Source organism: Apium graveolens, chromosome 10, assembly GCF_009905375.1.
Source record: "Apium graveolens cultivar Ventura chromosome 10, ASM990537v1, whole genome shotgun sequence".
NCBI classification, from domain to species: Eukaryota; Viridiplantae; Streptophyta; class Magnoliopsida; order Apiales; family Apiaceae; genus Apium; species Apium graveolens.
In genome coordinates this window covers 241,822,443-241,837,947 of record NC_133656.1, presented here as the reverse complement: position 1 = coordinate 241,837,947, position 15,505 = coordinate 241,822,443, and the positions used below count along the sequence as shown (strand labels likewise).

The window sequence follows — 15,505 nt, the reverse complement described above, 5'->3', positions numbered from 1 at the left end:
AGCCTTCAATTCCTTTGGGCAGTTGGCACATTTCAGTCCATTCAAATCCTTGAATTGCTGCATTTATAATTCACAATAACACAACCAAGTAGTTACTTGCGACAAGAGAGAGTTCTTTGGTTGCTACTTTACTTGCGACCACTTGTAACCTTTTCTAGTCACTTACTTGCGACCTGAACATCACAGGTAGTTTTGCCTTAGCAAATTTCTCCTTAAGCATTTACTTGCGACCTAGTTCCCTAGGGAAAAGTTACTTGCGACCTAGGGAGACCTGTATAGGATATTTCCTTAATTTCATCTCTAATACTTACTTGCGACCTGTCTTTCTCTGTACAGGGTACTTGTGACATTGCGCTTCTAGGAGGATGCATATTTCCCAAGTCACAAAGTTACTTGCGACCGGCAGCTCCCTGAATGAGATACTTGCGACCAGGATCGTAAGCTATTTTGCCTTAGCCAATTTTTGTTCCTTGCAATTTACTTGCGATCTAGTTGTCTTGGCAGTGGATCTTTGACTTAGAAAAATTCTTGACTCTAATAATTGTATTAACATTGATCTTTTTGTATAACTGAATTAAACCCTTTCTAATATGCTGATGCTTTGTGCACTGTTCTGGTTCACAAACAACTAACATGAATTGATTTAATTCAAATTCTTTTATAATGCTGAGCTGATACACCTTGGTTGATTATTCAGTGCTTCAATCACTGAACCCCTGATCTTCAATACTTCAAATCAAATGATTTCACTGACACTGGAAGTCCTTTGACATCTTATTCTTCATGGAGGCTTGAACATGTTAATGAACTTCTTTCCATGACTTGATTATGAACTTAAAACATCAATTCTATCTTTTGATTCTTTGTATATATCTATTCTTCATCATTAAGGATCCCGTGTTTCATAATTTAATATTGTTTATCTATTTCTATTTCACGTTGAGTTATAATTCCTCGATTACATATTACGTTACATTATGCTTTACAATCTCCCCATATTTGATTGTTAGAGTTTGACAAGCGAATCCCTAAAGATAACTCAACTGGCAATATGAAAAAGTACAACCTCAAAACATATTAAGATATTAAATACATTCTGGATTACATATTCAATTCCAGATTTCTTAAATTACAAATTATAAAGAAGTGTTCCTCTAGCTTGAATGGATAATCTATGTCTTCTTTGTTTTTGTATTTTTGAGCTTCTTGCCTTGACTACCTTCTCTTTCTTGAATGGATTGAGTCTGATCAGACTTTCCCTTTGTAGCTTTTTATCTAGGACCTGTTGATTTTGTTGAGTGTGGGAGAGATGATCCTTTAATTCTATCCAGAAGGTCATTCAGTCTAGCTTGGACCAAATCACGAGCTTCTATTTCAAGTGCTTTAATGGGAGGTGGATTATTCAGTTTATTAAGTATCAACTAGAGATACCTGATTTTGGAGCACTTAGGAATAAGTTCAAACAACATGGTAGATCTTTTTGACATTACGAAGACTGTTATCCTTTTAGGATGTCCTCGTACTCTTTTGGTGTCGTTAATCGATTCTTCTTCCACTACCTCATCAAGTATTCTTATGATTAGAATTAAAGCAATCTTGTCCTTTTTACATGTGGATAGTTTGACATCCATCAAGGCTTGATGTATTGATTCTAATCCGCTTATTCTGAAATCATTGATCTTAATCTTTGCTTTGTTAATCTCAAAGACTAGATCCCCTTCACTATAAGTGTCGATGATAGGTTCACTATCTTTCAGAAGATTAATTTCTGGCTCTCCATTTATGAACACAATCTCATGATAATCTCTTTTAATTTTCTTCACGTCCTTCTCTGTCTCCCCGATCATTTTATCATTGATCTTGGAAATATAAAGAACTTCAGCAGCTCTAAATCCTGCTTCTGATTTTTTGACTCATGGTGCCTCCAATTTTGCTCTTTTGCTCATGAGTTGACTTTCCAGGAAAGTTGACTTTCCATCTGCAAATACTTTGATCACGAATGGGTAAGAGAATGCTTGAGGAGACACATCCATCATCATCTTCTGAAGCTTGTCTCTGAAGTATTAATTCTCATTCATTTTCAACCAATGGATTTTTGATGCTAAGAAAAATAGTTCCACAATATTTAGCTTCTTCAATACACTAGTAGAGATCTTTATTTGAAGTCCATCTCTGTGATGGACAGTGATTTTCCATCCATTCTTAAGAATATTCACAGTGGTACCAGTGATTATCCTATTGAACTGATCATAGAACTCATGAATACTGGGATAATCCTCTATGTACTTCTCCATAGTGTTTAGAAGATTCCGGTTGTCAAGGTCTAACTTATGATAGTTTTCAGATTTTTCCGTTTTACTTTTATCTCATCCCTTTCCTTTCCTCTCCTGTTAGCCCGAAGATATAATTCTTTTGCTTCTCTTGCTTCCCTTCTCTGTATGGCTCTTTGCACTCTAGCTCTTGATCTTTCAATTTCTCCTTGAATTTCTTCATAAGATCAGTTGAATTTCTCCTGTAATCCATAGAACAAATAGTCATCCAAGAAGGCATCTTCATCTTCATATTCCTAGTCCTCAGAGATAATCTTTCTCTCCTCCGTGACCTCTTCTTCAAATCTAGGTTCATACCCCTTAGGAACATCACTCTCGTCTATCTCTCCTTCCTCCATTTCATACTCCGAGAATAGGGGCTTTGGAGCATATATCTCCGACAGAAGATTCCTCTGAGTTGTAATGACTTTGCTCAGATGTTCTTGTTTTGATATTGATTGCTCCCCCTGAGTTGTAAAACTCTTCTCAGCGGTATGTCTTTACTTTAGTAACACCCTTTCATCAATACTCTCCTCTTCTTCTTGAAGCTCATCTCCAAACTCATCATATCTAGAATCAGCTGCTTGAAAAGCATCTTCAATTAAGTTCACATCAACAACTACTTTTTCTTGCTCCACCCATTTCTCCCCCTCAGTTGTGTTATGCTTCAGAGCTGGGGTTGATTGAGCATGCAAGATCAAGACAGGGATCTCTTGAGTAGGTGATTTTGAAACAGACACTTGCTTACTAACTAAGGTCTTTGGCCCAGTACTGGAAAAAGCTATTCCAGAGGAGACAGGGATTGGCGCTTGCTTTCTAACTGAGATCTTTGGCTCAATATTGACAATTGTTTTTCCCTTTCTTGAGTGAGAGAGAGATTGCTCCACGAATTCCCGTAAACTAGCAAATGATGCTTGTCGAAGGTCAAGTTGTTCAGAAAGATATGCAATCTGGTGATCCCTGATAGACAGTTCATCTTTGAGATATTGATCCTTGAGAGCCAGTTGTTCTTTGAGATAGCTATCTTTAAATGCTAACTGCTTTTCAAGGTAAGATTTGGTTACATATTGTGACATGTCTATAGTTGTAGTTTGGGAGGTAGGTGTCTCACGGGCTTCTCACAGTGTATCACTCAACACTCTATAACTCGGTTTAGGGGTTTGTGTTTCACTCACCCTCATGGATACACTCCGCCCACAGCTCCTAGATCCAGAAGATGTACCTGCAGAAAGCACTGGAGCCATTTTTTAAGGAGGTCAACAATGGTGCAATGGGAGTTCGCGATTCCCGATCCTTGTTCAAGACAAGTTGCATGTTATCATGAGATGACTGGTCAAGAGTTTGAATTTCTGGGAGGATCACTGAGGCTATCATATTTGGCATCTGTTCCTCAGCTTTCTCCAGTGTCGGTGAAGTCACTTTCTCCGTATGCTCACCAGTTGAATCTGGTTCATCGCCAATGGGTTTCCGATCCGCACCAATATCGGATCCCCTATCCACAGATATATCCTGGGTTTTTAGTCCTGGGGAGGTAAGTGTTGTGCTGTATGTGGAAGTGATTACAACACTCTCTCCTAACACCTGTGAAGGCAGTTGATCCATTGAAGGACCTCGAACATGATATTTTAACCGTAATATGGTTGAATTCCCTATTTCCGTCAATACATCCTCACCAAATAACGCTCTTCTAATTGACTCATGTAAAACTTCAGGAGCTTGAAGATTTGAGTGTGTGTTTGACTTATTACAGGATGTCGTGGCCAACGGGCAAATTTCAATAGACCCACCTTGTTGAAAAGATGGATCCGGACGGTAACTGTTTATGTGCTTTTTCAGCCATTATATCATTTTGGGAAGATACATGGGAGGTTACAGTTATCTTAATGGGGATACTGTTTTGCTTCGTTGGAGACAAGGTTGTGGGTTCACTCAAAGTACTTTCCTTATTTGTTGTATCGTGTGCAGTTTCTCCCTCTATACACAAAGGATCCTTATACGACAGGGATTGGGACAAGAGAGTTTGAGATGTATTTATGGGCTCTAGAGGGTGGTTATGAATTTGTGGGAATACAAACTCACTGCCTCCTGATTATAATTGCTCTTGGGCAAGTTGTGTGTGAAAGTCACCAAGATTAAGTGAATCAGTGTCAATAAAATCATCAAAAGTAGTACTCATAGAAGATTCATTCATACATGTGAATTCTTGCCTTTAAATATTGGTTGATTTGGCTCAGCTTCTTCTTGATGTTCAGCAGCTTCAGGTTGAGAAACCTCTTCTGACTGTTCAGCAAATAAAGGTTCTTGATCAACATCCATTGGTTGAGCGTTAGGATTAGGCTGAGGATTTGCTTCATATTCAGCCTCTGCTTCTTGATCATCCTCATTTTCAGCATCAGGTTCGTGATCATATTTAGTCTCAGAGACAGGTTCTTGATCAATGGAGTCAAAGTATTTTTGAATGAAGTCCGTCACATGAATAGGGTTGTTATTGGAAAGAGGAGTTTGTCTGAACAGTTTACCCACCATTTTTTAGGACACGACTTGTGAATTTTCCATATTGTCTGTGTGAACCTAGGCCTTCTGAGCCTCTATGAGCTTACCATTGAGAACAATCTTGAGCTTGGTTCTCCAATACCTTTTGCATTATCAGACGTCCAAAGTTGATTCGAAGATTATGAGCAATAGCCACTCCAACTAGCCTCATGAAATGTGATAGTCCATGAAATCCACCAGTCTTCGGAGACAGACAGAAGAACATAAATGTTGAAGAATAAGTTCCAAGGTTTGGGTAGATGACTTTTGTTGAAGTGCTTAGGATACTTGTCATTAGGAATGGTGCTTCTTATGGCTTTGAAGAAGCTAAATACTTCCCAGTCCCTTGGTAAATAACTGAACCCCTGATCTTCAATACTTCAAATCAAACCATTTCACTGACATTGGAAGTCCTTTGACATCTTATTCTTCATGGAGGCTTGAACATGTTAATGAACTTCTTCCCATGACTTGATTATGAACTTAGAGCATCAATTTCATCTTTTGATTCTTTGTATTTATCCAGTCTTCATCATCAGGGTTCCTGTGTTTCATAATTTAATATTATTTATCTGTTTCTGTTTCATGTTTAGTTATAATTCTTTGATTACATATTACGTTACATTATGCTTTACAGTTATCGACATCAATATTTTTTTTCAAAAAAATAACATTAATATCTACTGGAGTAGTAACAATGAAGGCGATAATAAAAGCAGAAGTTGCGGTCAATAAAGTAAGGATCATCGAAACATCAAACTTTTAGTAAAAATGGTTTTTGGTGTTGGTTATTCAATTATGGAATTGACCCCATTTGCTTTCGCTTTTATGTCTTTCTAAAATAGTTATAGCTTCTGTTATTATTTTCTTTTTTCTATCATGAAATAAAATTGCATTATAGGCCAAAAGCCTAAATGCATCGAACGCAAATGATATAAAATTGTGTTGATTATTCTTACATCTGATCATACTTATTAATTTTGCATTAGAGGTCTTGGTTATCACTTGAGCAACTATAAACACCTCATTATCAAAATCATTTTACAGCAGTTCTTATAAAATCAATATAAGTATATTTTTTCGAATTATAACTGTAATCGATAATATAATCACATTCAATAAGCGGTCTAACTTTTCTTTAACGGTATGAAAACGTCTACTCTTATATATTTTTTAATTCAAAATCTATACCCTACAAAAAAATATCATGCAAAACATATACGAGCATGTAATAGCCATGCTCAGAACTTTGGTTGCATTAATAAAGAGATCACAAGTCTTTATAAATGCAGCCAATAAAAAGTACGAGCATGTTTTTAAGCACATAAATATTTTTGGTTATCGGTCTAAAATAATATATAAATTATTACAAACATTATTAAATTGAAATTGATTGAATGGTGTAGTTTTCAGGACACATGATCCTCGAGTATTTTGTCAAATTCATATTTATAAGTATTAGATGTAGAGAATATTATCCTGAATCAAATTATTTTCCAACGAAAATTTTGTTGCATTCCTATTACATATGATTCTACAAATCGATTTTATATTGTATAATATTTTATTTGAAAAAGGCCTGAGTAAAAGAGATCCGACAAATTTTGCATGAGAGACATGTGGTGTGTTTGGTATTGCTGTTGCAGACAGCAACATCAGCTTTTAGCTATTTGGTAAAATTTAAAAGCTATTTTTTGGAAAAGTGCTTTTGGCCTAAAAGCTGCTGTTAGAGAAAGCAAGTCCCACATGCTTTTAGAAAAAACTGCTTTTCAGCTGTTGCGGGAAGCAGATGCTGATTTCACCATCAAACCTTACCAAAAACATCATTATTTTTAATTTTTTGCATCAACACATATACATATCAAAAAAATTACCAAAAAATCATCTGATTTTTACAACATCACTTTTTTCAGCAACACTTTTTCTAACAGCACATCAATTTTAACAACAATCCCAAACAGAGCCTTGGACCATAAAGGTAATCTGCATCTTCACGACATGTGATTTAGGATAAACGAGTTTATAATATTTTAAGTACTGCAGGTAAATTAAATTATGAGGTAAATTAAATTAGGCAACTCTTAGAAAGTTGTTTCATATATAGTTTCTTTTAAAATATATATGATATAGTTTACAATTTAACTTCTAATTTAGATAGTTGTTTTCATTTTTTGATTTACACATTTCTAAAATCGGTAATGAATCTTTAGTTATCATGATTTTTCCAGTGCCTTCTAATAAGAAGAGACTGGTAAGTACTTCTATTTCAAAGGCAAAATAACTAAGTCACTAAGGCATAAATAGGAAATATACTTCTTATTTTATACCATTTTAATTTTTTATTGTCCTTGAATGATGCACATTATATAGCAAGTGAATTATAGATTCTGTAATAGTTGTATAATACAAATGGAGAATAATTAGTTGCAATCAAGTAAAACATAATGAAAAATTCAAAATGACAATAAATTACAACTTAGCGTGCTAAAAAAATATATTACCAATTTTATTGCAATATCAAGTAATCGCTAAACTCTAAGTTTAAGCAACGCTCAAATATTCAATAGTATTTGTCTTTTCATAATTCACTAATGACCAAGACTCGGACCCATGACCTGGAACAGACCACACCAGACCACTAAGTTATTCCATCTTGCTCATATACACTAGAATCTAATTTTTATAAAAATTATAGTACTAACAATCGAGGAATATCAAGAACGAGTTAAGTATTGCATGGTCATGTATACTGTATATATCACTGAGGATTCATGAGTTTAAATACCATAACACAAAATATCATAAAATTCAGTGATATATATCAAATATGATAACATATAAGCGATCAATTGAAAATAAAATATTGAATCAATAGACCAGTTGAAAACGGAAAATTAAAGTAAACGACATACAATTACATATTCAAATCATAGAAATTAATTTAGATAATCGACGAGTATTGCTAATTTGAAGGTAGCTAATTGATTTAGTTCTCCTCTCAATTAAAGATATTAAAGGCATGTTTGGAAGGTGTTACAAAATCACTAAAGCAAATGGTTTGAATTTTATTAATAATATTGTAGTGTTCAAAGAAATTATATTTAAGTTTCAAGTATTCTTCGATTAAAATCAATAACTAGAGCTGTTTAAATTATTAAAGGGAGATGAAATTGAAAGTGTAATTTATCATACCTAGTAATTTATTATACAAATGAATATTAGCATTTGAATGGTATATTCAGTCTAGGGGTGTGCATTCGGTTAACCAAAATCGAAATCGAATTTTTTCGGTTAACCGACATATACCAAATATAGCTACCGAAAATGGAACCTATACATTATACCCATGTATGCCGAACTAAAAAAAGAGATATAAAATTGATTTTATAAATTAATTATAAGAAAGTATAAATTAATATAATATAACAAAATATTTTAAATTCAATTTTTTTACTAAATCTAATAATAACATAATAATGCACGTCAATATATGAAAAACTGGTAAATTAGTTTGTAAAGTTAATTTTTCTAAATAGTTGGGTGATGAAGTATAAATTAACAAATACTCGAATGATTTTTCGTAAAAAAAATTAATTGAGTTCGAGTTCGAATCGAGTCAATTTCGAGTCAACCTCAAAAAAACTCGGCTCGACTCGAGTTCTTTTATCAAGCCTGAAAATACGTACAAACTCGAGCTCTATAATGAGTTCGAGTCGAGTTGAACTCATTTTATCGAGTCGATTTCAAGTTAGCTCGGTTTAGTTTACACCTATAATTGAGCTTAATTAACCGTGTTAAAAAAATTCATGTAATAGACTTGAATATGACTCTCTCTCTCTGCGCTTGTTTAACATAGTCACATACCACTTTGCATTTGACTAACTTTGAACCCTCCCTAAAAGGATCTCCTTTGGTATACAATTCAGGTTAATTTCTCCCTTCGAATTTTTCCCAGCAATGGCCAATTTTTTGTGAAGTACCATAAGGGGCCCTAATTACCATGTCTTTTTCTCTGTTTTGGACTTTCAGTGTGTTAAAATAATTATAAGCTAAACTTTGATTATTATTTTAATAATATTGATTGTTCATGGAAGCACCTAGAATAGACCTTTGAGATTCAAGACTTTTGAGTTCATGGTCTTTTGAGTTTATGACCTTTAGCTTTTCATGTACCTAGGGAGTTGCATAGTCTAGTAGGTTCTATGGAGGCCTATAAATAGGACACTCTTTCAAGCTTTGTAATCATCAAGTTTTATATAATCCTTTGAGTGAAATACAAGTGTGATATCTCTTTTGTATGAGTTAGTTGTGTGGATTATTGAGAATAAGTTTCTTCTCTTTAATCTCCAACTCTTTTATACTTAAGTTCCTACAAAGTGGTATCAAGAGCAAGGTTAAGTGATGTCTTCCAACAACAATATGTTACAACCTCAACTTCCACATTTAACGAGAAAGAATTACAATCAATAGAGCATTCAAATAAAGGTGTTATATGGATCTCAATATCTTTGGGAGATAGTTGAAAAGGTTGTGAAGAATCGGCGAATCAATTCAATCTCTCATCGCAACAATTAAACACTTTAAAGGAGAACCGAAAGAAGAATAAGAAGGCCCTCTACTTTATTTATCAAGCGGTAGATGAAGTAATTTTTAAGAGAATTTCAATGGCATCAACATCAAAGGAAGCATGGGACATCCTCAACAAGCCGTACAAAGGTGAAGAAAAGGTAAAAATGGTGAGACTTCAAGCTCTAAGAGGTGAGTTTGATTTACTAAAGATGAAAGAAAGTGAAACGGTGGAGGAATTTTATAATTGAAAAGTTTTAATTGTTAATTAACTTTGTTGGTAAGACTGCACAGCTGTATGAACAGTTACGTGATAACTCAATATGAGAACAACGCTAGAATATGACTGGTAAATAATACTACGTCTACACAAGAAATCAGAAGAAATGAAGACAAGGCAAATACAAAGAATCAAAAGATTAGAAGAAAGCTTGAAGTCTCTTTACAGGTAACTGAAAGAAGTTCATTAATATGTTCATGCCTCAGTGAAAAATAAAGGTTAAAGACTTTCAGGATTTCGAAAATGTTGAAGATTCAGTGTATAAGTGTCACCAGAAGTTTTCAGTGTATTGGAATTGATTGAAGATAGACAGTGTATGAAGCATATGAATCTGAAAAATTGAAGACATGGTATATACATAGGTTAAAGAAGACAGCTGCAGTTTTGAAGTTATTCTCACTAAAAGGCGTTCATTTATATGTTCAAGCGTCAGTGAAGAACAGTAAATGAAGCATTCAAGATTGTAGTAGCAATGAAGATGTTGTCTAAGTTTTAGAAGGATTCCAGTGAAAGTACATTTATTTATTGATAGTCAATGTTCAAAGCGATGAAGTTGTTACAAGCTTAACAATATAATCGGGAATATAATAAGAAGACCTGAATCGAAGCTAGTCGTCTGTGAACCAGACCAGCTGTACTAGGCGTCAGTGATTTGTAAAAGGAATTTGAGTATTATTATTAGAAGAATTATTAAGTGAGGATTCATATCTGAAGATGAAGGTTATATGGTTCAGACGAAGACTCAAGAGAGAAGACTTGAATACAGGATAGTTTAAGGGTCAAAGCGATCTACCAAAACTAAGTCAAAGTGATCACTACCTTATAGTAGGAGTCACCCTGATCAGTGTCTTGGATGTCAGAAGTAATATCTTGGAAATACAGTTCAATATTTAAGTACAGGAACTGATCTTGACTTGGTACGAGTCTCATGGAAGAAACAAGAGTAGAAAGAAAATTCTAAGTGCATGTATGCATACAAGGATCGCAAGTAACTCATACAGGAAATGTTTCTAAGGCAAAAATTCCCCCTTGGTATTCTAAGTCGCAAGTAAGTCTTGCACTACTATAACATAGGTCGTAAGTAACTAATGCATGCCAATAAACTAAGTAAAAATCCTCCTCCTAGCTCCCTTGGTCGCAAGTAACTCATGCAAGATATTTTTCAAAGGAAAAATCCTCTTCTAGGTACACTAGGTCGCAAGTAACTCTCCCTATGCATGTTTTAGGTCACAAGTAACCTCCTCCAAGAGCTTTATGGTCGCAACTAACTTCCAACTAGGGAAGGAAAGTCACAAGTAACTTATATACTAGCTTCACATGGTTACAAGTAACTTGGATACTTAGAAAATGCTAAGGCAAACTCCCTTGGATCCTCTAGTAACAAGTAACTTATTGGGTTGAAATTGGCTAAGGCAAATTTGTCCCTCTAGTAACAAGTAACTTGTTATGTTGAAAATGACTAAGGCAAAATCTCCTAAAATCTCCTAGTTTCCCAAGGTCACAAGTAACTCTCAACAACAAAATTCATTGATTTTATTCATTTGATTTATGTGGTAAAACAAATGACCACGTAATTCATTTTGAATATAAAGTCTACACAAGAGAAGCATATCAATTTAGTTGTTCTGAGTTTTTATCTTCTTCAACAACAAAAATAAGAGCCGATAAAAACAAGTAGCAAATACTTATAAAGAAGAAAAAGCATATTGTATATCCGTTTAACTTCTCACCGGAGAAACGTTATAATGCTCAGTTTAACTCTTGTATATTCTTAGGGGCATTATAAACGTTATCCGGTAATTGAATCCTTAGACAAACATAAAGATAGATCATTGTATATGATTTGTTTTGTAATATCTTTGTAGAAGCAAGAATATTTTTGTTCTTGGATTGTAGCCGGTAAATTTATTTACTGGAGTGTAGCAACACCCCTCACGGATTTATATATGAATATATATTTCCCCGAATATCTTGTGTTCGTTAATTTATCGTCCTAATCACTATTCACCTCAAGAACACAGAACCATTAACCGGACACTAAATTTTATATCCGCAAAAAATTTGAAAGAATTTTTTTAATTTAGTGAGTATCGTATTCAACCCCCCGTCTATCATACTTCGGTACCTAACAAACTTCGTGTTAATGGAGAAGATATTTCGGATAAAAGAATCTTGGAAAAAATTCTTCGTAGTATGACTCGAAAATATGAGCATGTTGTTGTGGCCATAGAAGAATCAAAAGATTTAAATACTTTCTCTCATAAAGAATTATTGGGCTCACTACAATCTCACGAGCTCCATATCAAGCAATTTGGCTCCTCTCCTTCCGAGCAAGTTTTTCAAGTTCAAGATAGTAGTCGTGGTGGTTTTAGAGGAAGATGATCATTTCGTGGTCGAGGACAAGGAAGAGAAAATGTGCAAAGTGAAAATTTTAACTCATATCAAAGAGGAAGATGAAGAACTCGTGGAGGTTTCAATGGAAGAGGAAGAGGTAATTATTTTAATTTTCAATGCCATTATTGTCATAAAATTGGGCATATGAAAAAAGATTGTTATAAAAGAATTAATGATGAAAAATATTACATTTTTCTACATGAGGATGTTGAGGAGAAAGATGAAAGTATGCTTCTTATTAATAATGTTCAAGAAGAGTCACTTGATGATGTTTGGTTTATCGATAGTGGTTGTAGCAACCACATGACCGGAAATAAAAATTGCTTTGTAAATTTTGATGAAAGCGTCCAATGAGAAGTCAAGACGGGTAATAACAATAGGCTCGTCATTAAAGGGTGTGGAGATGTTCCAATCCAAACAAAGAAAGGTACAAACTAGATCTCTAGTGCTTATTATGTTCCCGATCTTAAGCATAATCTTTTAAGTGTCGGGCAACTTTTAAGAAAGGGACATCATGTGAATTGTGAAGATGATTTTTGTGAGATAAGAGACAAAAAGGCCTTCTTGTTATAAGAGTCAATATGACATTAACTAAATGTTTCCACTGGGAATCCAAAATGAGTCTCTTCCATGCTTTTCTAATATTGTGAATGATAAGTCTTGGCTTTGGCATCTTCGATATAATCACTTGAGTTTTAGCACTTTATCCAAGATTTGTAGATCATATGGTGAGAGGCATCCCCAAATATTCAAAGACAAGATCAAGTGTGTGAATATTGTATTTTTGGAAAGCATCATCGAGATCCATTTCCAAAAGACAAGGCATGGCGAGGTAAAAAGCCATTGGAATTAGTACATTCGGATTTGTGTGGACCCATGCGCACAAACTCTATTGGTGGTAGCCGTTATTTCCTCACTTTTATTGATGATTATAGTCTCAAGATGTGGATTTATTTTCTCAAAGAAAAATCTCAAGTATTTGAAGTTTTTAAAGATTTTAAAGCATATGTGGAGAAAGAAAGTGGTCGTTCTTTAAAGACACTACAATCCGATCATGGTGATGAATATATGTCCGAAGAATTTGGAAGTTTTTTGAAGAAGCATGGAATTCTCCATCAACTAACGGTTCGTTCAACCCCTCAACAAAATAGGGTAGCCGAGAGTGTATGTTAAAAATAAAAAGATTGCCTAAGATGATGTTTTGGGCTGAAGTGTTGGCATGTGCTTGTTATGTTCTTAATCGTGCACCTACTAAAAGTGTACAAAGGAAGACTCCACAAGAAGTTTGGAGCCACAAAAAGCCATGTGTCTCTCATTTCCGAATTTTTGGAAGCATTTGTTACTCTCATGTACCCGATGAAAAGAGAGGCAAACTTGATGACAAATCTGAAAAATGCATCTTTGTTGGTTATAGTGAAGCTTCCAAAGCATACAAATTATACAATCCTATCACAAGGAAGGTTGTAATTAGTCGTGATGTGATCCTCAATGAGGAAGCTTCGTGATGTGATCCTCCACCATCTAATTCTCCTCCAAACTCATCATCATCATCCTCAAGTTTCGAATCACTATCTAGAAAGACAAGAATTATTGTGGATCTATATAGAGAAACAAGAAGAATTTTGAAAGATGAGTTTGTTGATTTTGCCTTATATGTAAATGCGGATCAGGTGTCTTTTGAAGATGCCGCTAAAGAAAATAAATGGAGGCATGCCATGGATCAAGAAATTGATGCAATCGAAAGAAATCAAACATGGGAGTTAGTTGAAGCTCCTAAAGTAAAGAAACCTTTTGGAGTCAAGTGGGTTTACAAGAAAAAGATGAATGCACAAATTGAAGTTGAGAAACATAAGGGGCGATTGGTGGTCAAATGTTACAAACAAAAGTATGGTGTTGATTACAAAGAAGTTTTTGCTTCCGTGGCACACCTTGAAATAATTCATTTGATACTTTCTTTGGCCACAAAAAATATGTGAAAAGTTCACCAAATGGATGTCAAATCCGCTTTTTTGAATGGCGAATTTCAAGAATAGGTGTATATTGATCAACCACCGAGATATGCGAAGAAGAATGAAGAAGATAAAGTCTATCGGTTGAAGAAGGCTTTATACGGCTTAAAACAAGCCCCACGTGCATGGTATAGCCGTATATACGAGTATTTTGTAAAGATGAGATTCAAGAGGTGTCCATTTGAGCATACACTTTACATCAAGGAGAATAAAAAGAAAATTCTAATCATTGGCTTATATGTGGATGATTTGATTTTTACGAGAAATAAACATGATGATATTGAAGAATGCAAGAAGAATATGATGCAAGAATTTGAGATGACCGATTTGGGTTTACTTCACTACTTTCTTGGTATTGAGGTAAAGCAAGATGAAAAAGGATTTTTTATCTCTCAATAAAAGTATGCAAAAGATTTGATGAAGAAATTTCGAATGGAAGAGGCGAAACCATGTAGTACTCCCGCTGAAGTTGGCTTGAACTTAAGTAAGGATGATGATTCTAAATTTGTTGATCCTACATTTTATAGAAGTTTTGTTGGGAGTTTGATGTACTTGACCGCCACTCGGCCGGATATCACATATGGTGTTAGTTTGATTAGTAAATTCATAGAGCAACCAAAGAAGACACATTGGGAGGCCGGAAAGAGAATCTTGAGGTATGTTCGGGGAACACTTGGAGATGGACTTTATTATCAAAAGGCAAATAACTCTAAGGTGCTTGGATATTGTGATAGTGATTGGGCCGCAAGTGTTGATGATAGTAAAAGTACTTCGGAAAATGTTTTCTTTGTTGGCTCTTGTGCAATTAAATGGATATCAAAGAAACAACAAGTTGTGGCTCTCTCAACAGCGGAGGCGAAATATATTTCTTTATCATTAGCTAGTTGTCAAGCATTATGGATCACACGGGTGTTGGAGGATCTCAAGCATGCCGCTAAAGAAAGTCCAATTATTTATTGTGATAGCAAGTCAATGATAGCACTCACGAAATATCCGGTATTTCATGGAAAGAGCAAGCACATAAGAATCAAATATCATTTTATCCGAGACTTGTTGAAGAAAGGAGAAGTTGTGATTCAACATTGCGAGTCACAAGATCAAATTGGTGATATCTTTACGAAACCTTTGAGGTCCGACATTTTTAAGGAGTTGAAGAATAAACTTGGCACGAGAAAAAGTTTAGCTTAAGGGGGGAAGTTAAAATAAATATAAGCTAAACTTTGATTATTATTTTAATAATATTGAATGTTCATGGAAACATCTAGAATAGACCTTTGAGGTTCAAGACTTTTGAGTTCATGGGTTTTTGAGTTTATGACCTTTAGCTTTTCATGTATCTAGGGAGTTGCATATTCTAGCAGGTTCTATGGAGGCCTATAGATAGGACACTTTTTCAAGTTTTGTAATCATCAAGT

The 15,505-nt window shown here is 34.6% G+C and overlaps 1 protein-coding gene across 1 annotated transcript; it reads left to right on the top strand.

The window, feature by feature from the left end:
* Positions 1 to 14,522: 14,522 nt before the first annotated feature.
* LOC141692221 (secreted RxLR effector protein 161-like) lies at positions 14,523 to 15,278 on the top strand. Its single transcript, XM_074496952.1, has one exon. The coding sequence runs from the start codon at positions 14,523 to 14,525 to the stop codon at positions 15,276 to 15,278; it is 756 nt and encodes a 251-aa protein (XP_074353053.1).
* The last annotated feature ends 227 nt before the right edge of the window (positions 15,279 to 15,505 follow it).